At 43.1% G+C, this 12,737-nt stretch overlaps 1 protein-coding gene across 3 annotated transcripts in view; it reads right to left on the bottom strand.

Moving 5' to 3' along the window:
- slco5a1 (solute carrier organic anion transporter family member 5A1) overlaps window positions 1–9,710 on the bottom strand; it is a 38,223-nt gene extending 28,513 nt beyond the window's left edge. The window contains exons 1-3 of one of the 3 annotated variants that reach the window (XM_075452192.1): window positions 9,364–9,710; window positions 8,941–9,091; window positions 6,933–8,427 (exon numbers count right to left, since the gene is read on the bottom strand). In XM_075452192.1, the coding sequence (XP_075308307.1) occupies window positions 6,933–7,890 (958 nt within the window). In that variant the 5' untranslated portion in view covers window positions 7,891–8,427; window positions 8,941–9,091; window positions 9,364–9,710. The other 2 variants (XM_075452193.1, XM_075452194.1) reach the window with 2 other exon arrangements.
- Window positions 9,711–12,737: the final 3,027 nt, after the last annotated feature.

Below are 12,737 nucleotides of genomic sequence, written 5' to 3'. Positions count from 1 at the left end.
AACAGCTGCTCTTTCCCCTTTCATAACCTTCTGACTACTAAAAACTAGGAACTGCAGTGCAACAGGATCAGAATCCTATCAAATAAAAAGATAAATCAACATAAGTGCAGCAGATTTGGGAAAATAAATATATATTAAGTGTATTAAGCAAAATAATTATATTCTCCCAACTTCCCCCATTAATGAGCTATCTCAGTTACTATAATTCTAGAACTAGAACTCTTTCTATAACTCAGCTTCTTCAATGAGCTGTATCACAGTTACTTCTTAGCTTATTATACTGCACTACATAATGCGTAACAAGCTTAATGCTACATTTAACAGCGGAACAGAGCCCAGCGGAGACTATCTGTGGGAAACACTCCTTCATATTTACATTTGTCAGGCTACATTTCAGGCTGTAATGCATTAAATCCACAACCTCTGTGTGCGACTTTGTGCGTGTGTGTATGCTTGCAACTGCGGTCCCACTGGGTTCGGTCAAAAAAATGTTTCGAGCCATCCATCTCCCTCAGAGTCTGCACGTGCACCTCCAGGAAGCTCAACGCAGATGGGACTGCAACGTGCGGCCATTACAGAAGGAGAACGGCTGAAGGACGGAGGGGAGCAGACGTCTGTCTGAGAGAAAGTCACCTGAAAGTGACGCTGAGTGCACAAAAATGCTGTTAACCGACTCTAAAACCTTTTAATTTGGCATTTCAGCTTAATGTTGGCAAGAAAGTATTGGAAAGTAAGGAAGTATTGACATCATCCCCATATTAGTTACCAGCATCAACATCTTTCCAAATATATCTACATTTTTTTTTTTTTTTTTGCTCTTTGCTTCTTTTTGCTTATGTAAATGCCGTTTACACGTCTCCCTCCTGCAACTCTCCCTCGCTCGTAAGCCATCTAAGCGGCGCAGGGGTTGAGAAGAATAATACCCAGACCACTCCTCACAGGACATAACATTGGCGTCACGGAGGAAGATTTTTCCTCTATCTCTACAGCAAAACAACACTCCTACCGACACCCTAAGGGCTGAATCAACATGGAGGGTGGACTAAAACAGTGCAGATAAGATGCACGAGGAGAAGGAAAGGAAATGTAACGCAGCTTGTTGCAGATGTTTTTCCCCTGTTTCTTTTTCAGTCTATCCAACTGTCTGAGCCGGACAGAGTTGAAGCAGGTCGAAATTGTCCAATCCCAACTCAGCTCGGTCACTTTCTGTCTTTTTGAGGAAAACGGCACATGATAGCAGCAGTACCCCCTGTCCCGATACTAATCACAGGACATACTGCTCCACTGGAAAGAGATAAACAACTGGTAATTAGTGACAGTGATTCATTTCTTGTCTGGAAACAACAGGCCAAAGAAGGCAATGTTTCTGAACACGCAAGTGATTAGCGCAATCGGAGAAAATGAAAGATCTAAATGTTTTCAGCCAGAGAGATGAAAAAGCAAATGCTATCTCATGGAATAAGCCTCTCGTTTTCATTCCTGTTTTGTGAAACACTTTCAAAGAAGAACTAGATAAGACGGCTGAAGAGAGAAAGCCGTCCATCAAACTAGGAAAGAGCATGTCGGGAACGAAGCAGAACGCTGGAGTATTTAACAGTTTGTAGACGGCAGCGACGGTGTCTGTCCCAAACTCTTCGCCGCAACTACGTTACAACCACATTTCCAAGAAAGCTGGTACATTTTTTTTTAAAACACAATAATTTAAAACTCATTGAACTATAGTTGTTTTCAGTGGGCAACAACTCTGGACAGCAAGTGAGCCAATTTAGCACCTGAACTCCAACTACAGAACCACTGTGTTGTGATGCGGGCAGGATGTGGTTTGCCATCATCTTGCTAAAATAAGCAAGACCTTCCCTTCACTCATATTTATTTACACTCAAAAACATAAGGCTGTAGTATGCCCTGGATCCAGCAGACGAAGAGGAAGCAGTAGCCAGCGCTGGCAGTGGCAAACAAACAAACTGCTGGTCGACAGAGTTTAGAATAGAACAGGATAAAATAGAAGTTGGTGAAAAACATGGCAATTACAAAAACAGCAGAAGCTCCTGTCAGGCAAACATTACCTCAGCTACCTCCCCATCCCACAAAAACAAACATATTCAGGGGCAAACGTATACCAAAAAAAGAGTCAAAAACAAGAGTATAAATATGTCTGAACACCATGTTTTTGCTCTCATCTCGAATTCTTAAATAGCCCTCTGAAGCGCTTCTATGCAATGATAATTAAAGGTAGGGTAGGAGATCCTGGATTTTGAGTCCAGCGAAGCTGCATTTTGAAACTACACAGGTAAAAAGTCCCAACCCTTTTCTTCACTTTTCCCCCGAAGGCACGCCTCTAGAGTACATGAACGCGCACGAGCACGAAGGTGCACGAGCGCTGTTCTGACAGCAAGCATCGATCGTTGCCGTATTTAGTATTTAGTATTTAGTTTATGCTAACTATACGTTTAATAATGCTAGGTGCTAGCCAAGCTGGCTCTAGTTTAGCTTCCTGCCAAGCTTCTGGACGTTCACGGAGCAGGGTACGCGCACAGGGGGAAGGAGGGGGAGGGAGGAGCAGATTGCAGTTTGATAGACGGCATCAGTATCCAATCATTGTGAACGGTCCGTTCACAATGATTGGATACTGTTTTTCCTAGATTGTACGTTCTAGAGGCCACTAAAACTTTTCATATTTGTGTCAAAACTTTTAATTAATTGGTTGCAATGGGGGTGTGAAGAGTATTTCAAGCAATATGTAAAAAAATGTTCCAGAAAAAGATCCCCTACCCCGCCTTTAAGCTGCTTCGAAACTTTTCCGATTTTTTCTAATTTTCATTCCAAGCCCAACAAGAGCCAGGACATAACGGACTAACATGGACCGAGGAGCGAAATCGAACAAAGAAAAATATCCTCTGTTTCTTTCCTGCATAACTCAAAACAAAAGCATTCCTGCTATGAAAAAAAAAAAAAAAGCTCTTGTGGCATTTCCCCAGGAACCTTCCCACACAGTCAAAACAACCAGCCTATATCACTACTTGTCATTAGTAAGTGATCTTGAGCAATACGTAAACTGCATTTGTTGCGGTTCAGACCCCTGCCTATCGTCAAACATTCCCACACTTATCTGTACCCTCACTGTCCTGTATCATCACTCTTGCTCGTCCTGAAGTAACACATTCTGAAGCACACACATGGTCATTAGTGGCACAGGATCAGCCACACAGAGGTCAGTGGTTCACAGGGGAGTCATATTTAATAGTACTATAGCACTCAGGGCTAGCTGCCCTGCAGTCTGTAGCTAAAAGGGTCGCCTGCTGCTGAGTAACCCTGACTGTGCGCAGGGAAAGGGGGCAGTGATATTCAAACCCTCTGCAAGATTAGGCCAGAGACACACTAATGAAACAGGACCAGCCTGCTTTCTATATGTGTGCCAGTCTCTGATGGGGCCATACCCTCAACCAACACTGAAATGTGATCTTTCATGCTGGAGGGGCAGAGGAGCAGCGAGGAAAAGTTCTCTGGGGACTTCTGTGCGTGCACAATCGGCCTTTGCTTTGGCTGCTGCAGAACAGAACAGCACACATCATTTAATGAAACGGACCGAGTGAGTGCAGAAAGAGACATGCCAGGGTCATGACTGATAATCCCGATTTACAAAACAAAAAAACAAAACAAAAATAATCACTGCAGACTAGCTGTTCAGTTGTATCCCCCCACCCCCCTCTCAATCTGCACAATCTGCAGGGAACATGCATTACGCACACTTCAGGGGAGAGACTGAGAGCAACTGTTCTTTCTAAATCTGTCCACTGAAAAAAAAAAAAAAACACACCCCTATGTGCGCCTAAGTGAGCACGTCTGTAAGCAGACAAGACTGCTGTTCAGGCTGTCTCTGTGGACATTAACGCTCCTCTTTCTATAAACCAGGCTCTACCTTTTTCGCCTCCTTCAGCTCTGACAGCCCCCTCTGTGTTAAGCAAAGACTGCATCAGGCATCCTTGGATTTTCATGAGTGCTGGATAGATATTAATAATGCAAAAACACAAATAATACACACTAGTATGCTAATTCCGGTCGTCTGCGCTGCTCGCTTGTTAATGGAGAGGCATGCAAGGAGCCTGCAATGTCTAGACAATAAAACGTTGTTATAGAATGATATTGTAATATCATTCGAAATTTCAAGCACACAACTGCTGCATGATCGCACGCCCCATTTAAACAATAATGTGGACGCAGAAATCTCAAGTGACCCAACCTCACGAGTCATCCCACATTGCTAACAGCTTCTCAACATCACTGGCTTGTAAATCACACCTCCTCTATTAGCCGGAGGTCACAGCCACTGTCCACTGCTTGGAATGAATCATAAACTTAAGGATAACACAATCATTGACCATTTCGATCCCCGAGTCGTTGTAACGTCAAAGCACAATAAGATGATGCCAGAGTGTTAGAGGCTGAAAGACCAAAGCGAGAACAAAAGTGATAACAAATGCACTTTTCGCTCAGCTCATGCAACCTTTGCCGAGAAAAAATGTTCACCATAGTAACACCAGGAAAGGTAGGTCATTAAACTAAAGAAAGAAAAAAAAAAATTAGAAGGAAAGATGTGTAAATATACACACACACACACACACACACACACACACAAAATCCTAGAAACTGATTTCAGTTTCCTCCGCTGGCAGAGTAGAAAAGGTAGAGTACAGATGCTGCGTCCGTTACATTACCATAGCGACAAGCGCGGGGGGGTGGTGGATCAGGAGGAATGCCCTACTGTGTGTGTATGCACACATAAAGATAACATCCTGATTTGTGAGACGCCCACACGCGTGCGCGCTTTGTGTCTCTCCAAGGACACCACAAGCACCCCTCGATGTGCACCGCATTGTCCAACAAAAGCAGACGGCTCCTCCCCTCCGAGCCACTGCAAATTGAGATGGGGTTGACATTAATAGGTTTGAGGAAAGTTTGAGGGGAAACCTCCTCCAGGTATGGGTAGCCTATATAGTGACACCATTCATTTGGAGAAATATGGAAATGGGTTTGAGGATTTCTGAGCGAGCAGATAAAATATCGAAGGGGTTGACATAGTTTCAGTGAAGCTTACAAAAAGGCGAGACACTGCATAACAAGCCGGCACTGTTTGGACTCTGGAAGATCAAAATACTCAAAACACCACTGACATCTAGTCTCCATGGTTATCTGAATATCAGCGGGAATAAAAAACAAACTGAACACTTTTTTTGCCCCACTTAAAAGATCCTTTAGACATGTGAGAACATGTCTTTTGTCTCAAACACTTTACTGGAAGGAAGCAGATGATCGCGCAGTGAGCCCTCTGAACAACAATCAAGGTCATCATGTGCTGCTTTTGATGGAAAACTGTATGAGGGAACGTCTCGACTGTGACGGCTCAAAGAGCCATTTCCAGTGGAGCACCTTGCCAAGGTTAGGGCAAAGCAAGCTGGCACCTGAGGCCGTTTTCTCCTTTGTGGCAGGTTCAATAGCTATGCAGCATTGGCTCCCTGTGACGCAGCAATCTGATCAATACTGGGTCTTGAGGGCAGGCGGCAGAGAAAGCAGTGTATGCGCTGCATGGGTAGTGCAATGGTGTGATGAGGAGCTGGCGTCGGCGCCGTGGTAAAGGCTGTGCAATCATTTCAATGTCGTCTTCTGTCAACAGAGTTCACACGTCACTTTCTACACTTAAACACACGGTTCAAGGAGTCACAGACAGCTGTCAGTTAAGCAGATGCACATTGAAACAATGAGTGAGGTGCATCAAGAGAAAAGGTTAAGCTCGAGCAAAAACAAACAATTAGAGGCTCAAAATTAAATGAAACTTAATTCAATTAAATAAAAGTCTTTAAATGTGGGGAATACATTAATATTTTGGAGGACTTGAACTATTTGCTTTAAATGGCTTTCTATTCAATAAAAAAAATTATTTAATGGATTAACTGATAATAAAGTCACAGCTTTACAGGAAGGAGCCATCTGTGCCCCACAGACTGTGGGGTGCCCCATCTCGTCCCAATAATCCAACAACAAAACCAAGACAGACAATAGATTATCTCTGCAATCATTATCTTCTCCATAAACTATGAGGAGTATGTGGTCTGCGGCCAACGTGAGCCAACATATTAGCAAAAAAATTTAAGGATGCCATGCAAAAAATGTCTAAATGTTTTAAGGGGGAAAACAAAGACAAAAACAACCTGCTAATGCTTAAACACAGCAGAGCCTTGTCAATTCCGGTCAAACAAGAGAGCATGTTTCATTACTGCTGCCAGCTTTCAATGTGCGCACACATACCCCAGAACACAGCTGTATTATACACACTGACAACAGCAGACAGTTTTGGCCCATTAATCATAAGCAACCTAGTTTTGCTTTTCCCAACACGTCCCGTCTCCCATGTGCCTCTCGCCCGGTGTTGACTTTGCAGTCTGTATTTACCTCAGCGAGGTGCGGAGGTCGCGTGAAGTGGAGACTGAATTCAAAGAACGGAGGGAGAACTTTTTGGATAAACTAACACGCCTGTTCATACCTGTCAAGATGAGCAAGATCCAACCGGTTGGAAAGTGCCCTCCAAATCCATCAAAATGTAATCATCCGATCTGTTTCTAATGGAAATTAAATCAGCTTGGATAACGGTGTTAAAAATCGTGAAACCCGAGAGCATTGAATGCTTCTAGTCACATAACAGACCAGCATAGCTTGTACTGAAAAGCAAGATTAGTGAAGCTGCTGAAGTCTGAGAAGCAGCCACTATTTATTCAAATAAATTCATCAAGTCTGGGCTGTGTAAACCACCTACTGGCTTTTGTGTTATGACAATAATTCCTCCAGTTTCTACAAGTGTCTCATAAGCAAAGAGGATAAAATGGATTACAGGATGGGACTGATTCATTCTCTACACTGAAGTGGTTCAGTTTGCTTACCCAGATACAGAGAAGCATTTTCTTTCTTCACGTTGTCATCCAGGTAGGTGGGCCCCAGGGTGTAGATCGGCGTCGAACCCATGCCAACGAGTATCTGGGCACAGATAAACAGCGCCACGTACAGGTTGTGCTCATTGCCTTCCTGGTCGCGAGGGCACGACGCCACGTCGAGTTCGCGCCCGCTGTTGTTGACACTCTGACAGAGACCTTCGTTGCCAGCTGAGGAGTTCATCTCTTGGATCTGGTAAGGTGGTGAGATGAAGTGCGGCAGGGAAAACAACGCTGCTCCAATAGCAATCACAACACCACCTACAGCCAGCCAGCGTGGCCTCTGACCTCTGCCGCCAAAGTAGGAGATAAAGACGACCACCAGCAAGCTGCCGATGTCGAAGCAGCTGACCAGCAGGCCGGACTCCGAGCTGCGGAGGCTGTAGCGCTTCTCAATGGTAGTGATGACGCTGCTCAGGTAGCCCGAAACCATCAGGGACTGAATGAAGGTCAGGTAGCACATGCAGAACAAGAAGCAGCGTGAATCACTTAAGATGACTCGTACATACTTTCTCGCTGGGATGTGGATGAAGCGAGTGAGAGAAAAGCCACGTGTTTTGCCTCCAGAGCCTGCGGCCCTGTGGCCCTCCACGGGCAGAGAGCTGCTGAGCCCCACCATGCTGGAGACGGAAGGGGAGAAGTCTGTCCTGGACGAGGGAGATTCTGCCAGGCTGGAGTCTGGGGTTTTCAACTGGAGCTCCCTGCTCTCCTCCACAGCCACACAGGTGTGGGTGATGTTGAGCAGCCTAAGCTCGGCAGCCTTGCCATCTTGCCGACAGGGTCCATTCAGGATGGGTAAACTTTTGGACTTGAAGCAGTTTCCCGCGTCCATGTATTGGTCCTGGAGCGCACAGATCTCCAGAGACTCGGACAGATCGCTCCCCGTTTCGTCGTTGTCCGATGAAGTCATGGCGCAGCTGGACTTTGAGATTCAGTCGGCTCCTGGTAGGGCTGACGAGTCGGTCAGTAACCGGTGCACATGAGGACACTGTGGAGCTGCTCGCGGGGCTGGGTGCTGGGGAGAAGACTGCCAGTAGGAGTGAGGCAGACTGAACCCCTCTGGTTATGTGCATGTTTTGTTCCACATTTCTCCTTCTAGCAATGCTGCTCTAACACAAGAAGCCACTCACAAAGCAAAACATGAGGCCCCTGATAATCTTAGAAGCTTCTATTCAGCGATATTTGCGTTTCGACTGTTTACAGGATATAATACTCTCTTCAAAGGCATGAGATCATCTTTTGAGTTATTTCTTCTTTGTGAGGAAATACTGTATATGTTATCAACAAAAAGGGTGGTTTTTACTTGATTTTGTAGCTTTAGATTGCGTGTTGATCTTGAATTTCATGGCTCTTTGTTTGGCTCATCATGGCTCATTTTCGCTTTGTTAGATGGCAACCTTGCTTCAAAGCTTTTTATGTTTCCTTTGTCCCATAGCTGTGCAGCATCCTAGAAAACAGACGAAACAAATAGGAAACGAACATCAGCTAATACAAAAAAATATCCACTTCCAGAGTGGATACACCTATAGATCTGTTTAAAATCAAACCCTTCTGACTCCTGTCATTGTGGTATTGCAGTGTGTCCATACCGAAATACAACAACCGTTTAATATCGCTAAAATTCTACACAATTCAAGTAAATATTCCACCAAAATATTAAAAAATAAAAACACACTGACAACCTACCGCAAATGTGCCAAAAGAGTGTCTCGGCGGTTAACCGGAGTAAAAACCCTGCTCTCCTTTTTAAAAACGAGAATTTATACCATGAGAACAAAAGACCACGCTGTCCTTAAATGCCTCATTCATGAGTTTGGAAATAAATGAAATACTAAATTAAGACATGTTCGTCATTTAAGTATAACAACATGCTCGACAAAAAAAAAAAAAAAAAGACAAAACGTGTAATTTCACATAACTTGGAGGAGAGGCTAACGGTAGAGAGAGCTGTGATACTCACACAGGACTGAGGGAGGTAGCCTGTTGTTCTCTGCGTAGCAACCACACAGTGAATGAAATCAGTTTGATGAGGCGGCCGTGGGAGGTGGGAGAATGTATTCACGGTCGCACAACTTGTCGGATATTGCAATCTTCAGGGTTCCAAGCTCCAACTGCGTAGGGAAAACAAACAAAGAAACAACAAAAAACTCGAACTTTGGCTCTTTTTTTATCATGTCTGCTCAAGAAACAAATATGGGAAAATCTTGTGTATATCATTGTTAAACATTTTCGCTGTCTACGATTTTTCGAAATCTGCGATTTCCTTACATCCTTTCGGGATCTAAAAATTAAAATAAGTCGCGTTACTTTTGAATATATGAAATATTACAGGGATCACAAACAGACTTCTTTGTCATATTTCACCTAACACAAGCAAACTCACCGTGTAGGATGTGGGATCCCTATTTTACCAAACCCAACGTGCAAACTCCGAAGGCATCGTGGGACTGACTTGTTTTTCAACCGCAGCCATGTTTAGACTTGTAGTTCAATTCGTGAGTGTAACTTTACAATCACGTTTAATGAACAACAGAAAATAATTGAGTATCCGCGACTCTTAGAGACAAAACAGGCCACACCGAGGAAAAAAAACAGATGTGACTGCACTGGTTTTATTTTCTATTCAGGTAACTTGGCTAACGCTAACTCCGCGACTTCATCTACCAGCATGCTAGCCGGACCATATGGTGGCTCTTCTCGTGCGATGCGTCATGTAGACAGCTGGGACACCTGCTGACTTAGCAGTGTCCTGTCAGTGGTCGCAGGTTCGTGCAGTCAAAAGGCTAAGTACTTGGCTGTCTGACCCTACAAACTGACAGTAAACGGAAAATAATACCGCTGATGAAAAGTGACGTAACTATTAAAGTGATGGTTACAGTTAAAATAAAGTTGTAGTACTTTTTACAAAGCATTTTTATGTCGAAAATATCAACTTTATACGAGACAAATCGCATTATAAATATGTTATGGGCATGTTTGTTTTTGTAAAAAATATGCCAATATTTGATCTGTGTTTGACTTCATCTGGATTCTCGCACATATTGTTAGCTTTCCTTTTTGTGATTATTCCCACACAGTTTACATTTATGACTTTAAAAACATAACATGTCAGTTTAATGTCAGTTATTGACCTAGTCATTAATTGTATGTCTTAGCTTCTTTAGACACTCCCTAGCCTGTCCTGATGGAGGGATGGATGGATGGCTTTTCCAAAGGTCATTAATCAGCTATAAGCGGCTGGATGATCAATCACTCCTTCTCATTCTGATGCTTTTGGGTTCCTATTTTTTTTTAACAGAACTCATGCCAAATGTCTTTTTCTCACCACCCAGACTTGGTTTGTGTGTGCAATCTAATTCTAATCTAACATTTTTGTGAAGCAATGACTTCTATACTAAGTGAAACACACGCTTTCTAGACCTCAGCACCCTTTGGGTGTCTCGCAAGAACAGTCAATCATACGGAATCGATGAAAAGCATCATGGTCCATCACAGGCTTTTGTCCCCTCTGTTAAGCAGGTTGTCATCTCTGCCTTTCAGCATGTCGCCGGCTGATCAATACCACAAACCACCATGAATACACATCAGCAGCTGGGGGCGTGAGGAGATATTTAGCAGTTTTTGACAACGTGCTGGTGTGGCAGTGGCGCTGTACTCTAGCACACTTTCAGGGTAGGAGGATTTTTAGTTGTTGAGATTCTAGTTCCGTTGTGCACTTTTGTTCAGAAGATATCCTATCATTCCAGGTAAGAGTATGATGAAAAATAGAGTTTCAGCTAACTACTCTGCCACCTTCCCTGTTACGGGAGACTCTAAATTGCTTTTAGGTGTGAATGTGAGTGTGCACAAAGTCAACTTGTGTTAGTCCTGTGATGCACTCTGACTCTAGCTAATAGATTGATGGAAAAAGCGTAAAGTGTACATGTGTGATTGTGTGTGACATGCATCGATCATACTGAGAAACATTCAGCTGTGTAACTGCACCATGTTACTTTTGTCGGTGTAGTTACATAGGTGAATAGTTCTGCTACTTAACTCAGCATTTCAAAATCTCTGGCATCAAGTGGGATAATTATTGCGTTTAACGAGAATCTGAACATTGCACATCCTGTTACATTATAATGTCTACAGCATTTTTTTATTCTGAGAGGCAAATGCTGCTGATTTAGAGAGAATAGCAAAGTTATACCATGAGCCCTGAGACATTTAGTCAGCCCGTGACCTTTCTTCAAACTCAGAGAGTGTATGGAGAACTCAGAGATGACAGGAGCAGCCTTTTCTAAAGGTTAATACGGCCATGCTGCCGTATTAACTGCCATGCCTGCTCAGAAATTGTCTTAATGGGGTTCAGTACTGCCTTATCTGGCGGAAATGCCAGCTGAAGAACAAAACGTGTCTTTTTCTGGTGTTGAAAACTAAACAGAAAACTTCCCACGAGAACGGAAAGAGTTTATACAAGAGAGATGGAACGAGCATGCCACAAAGCTTCCCATTATATCAAAATGTTTCCCACAGTCGTTGCCAGTCATTATGGATATATTCTTTCTCATATTCGCGGCAATAAAAATGCGCAACTCCTTATTCGTTGTTGGAGAGGTCCGTAAAACTGTTTGTTGCACTCAGGGGGTCAGAAATCTAATTTCTTTTCAGATTGTCAATATCGTTCGGAAATGCCCAGAGCAGTTCTAATGCGAACTTGATTCATATCTGTCCAACAACAGACGGCAATAACTAACAGTCCAAGGGACTATTTAACCTGGATTCTTTCAAATATAGTATGATCAATTGTTACTCAAAAAAGTGCCTAAATAGATTTGTACATAATTATGTTGTTTTTGATGTTATGCTTTATTTAGTTGATGTTTAATGATGTGATGGATCTGTATAAATAGAGCATCGGTCACCCAGAGGAGAGAAATACAACACTACCCTCTACTGTGCAATCTCATGCAATGAACCCAGGATTTGCAGAATGTTTGTGTTTTTAAAGATGACCAGCAGATGGTGCTTTGCCCTCAACATTATGGACACTTAACAGGGGACTGAGCTGTCAATATAAGGGCAGATCATACCCAGGCTGCTGAAATTCCTATATCACCAACGCCGTTTCACTCGTTACATCAAGAGTGGCAAAATATACGTTTCAGTGAAGTTCATTTCCTTGTACAATACCTTTCAATAGATTATTTTTTCTGGTTTCAGACATAAAGAGGTTTAGGACTTGCTTAGAATTGGTTTGTGTTGTTGTTTACATCCCTCCATGCAAAATATTAAAAAAAATCAACAACATGCAGATTTTGTTGTTTGCCTTCAGCAACCTCAGGACAAAAACAAAAAAAGGCAAACAATATTCGATTGACACTCAGACCACAGAGGTATTTTACTAAAATTTCTACCAACATGAAAAATTCTGAACATTACCTCAACTTACTCTCAGCTTATAAAAACACGTTTGCTTTTTTTTAATGCTTGTGTCAGCTCAATTCTTTCATTGGAAGCCCAAGAACAAACCGGAGAAATCTTCAGTGCACAGACGAAGTATTCATTTTGGTCACAGGTAAAGTTTGGCAGCGCTGGACTCGGAGTGACAGAGCCCTCGCAGGGCCTCGGTCAGAACGAGCCCTGATCTCTGGAAATAGTTCATATTTATCTTCTTCACACTTATCTTCTTGGGCTGGGTCAGCCCCGTACAGAAGTTGGACTTATTATTGACATGAACAGGCCAACCACCGTCCACGTCATGTTCTTGGGATGTGA

Source organism: Odontesthes bonariensis, chromosome 20 (assembly GCF_027942865.1).
Source record: "Odontesthes bonariensis isolate fOdoBon6 chromosome 20, fOdoBon6.hap1, whole genome shotgun sequence".
NCBI lineage: Eukaryota > Metazoa > Chordata > Actinopteri > Atheriniformes > Atherinopsidae > Odontesthes > Odontesthes bonariensis.
The sequence above is the reverse complement of the archived record's forward strand: the minus strand, read 5'-3'. Positions and strand labels throughout refer to the sequence as shown.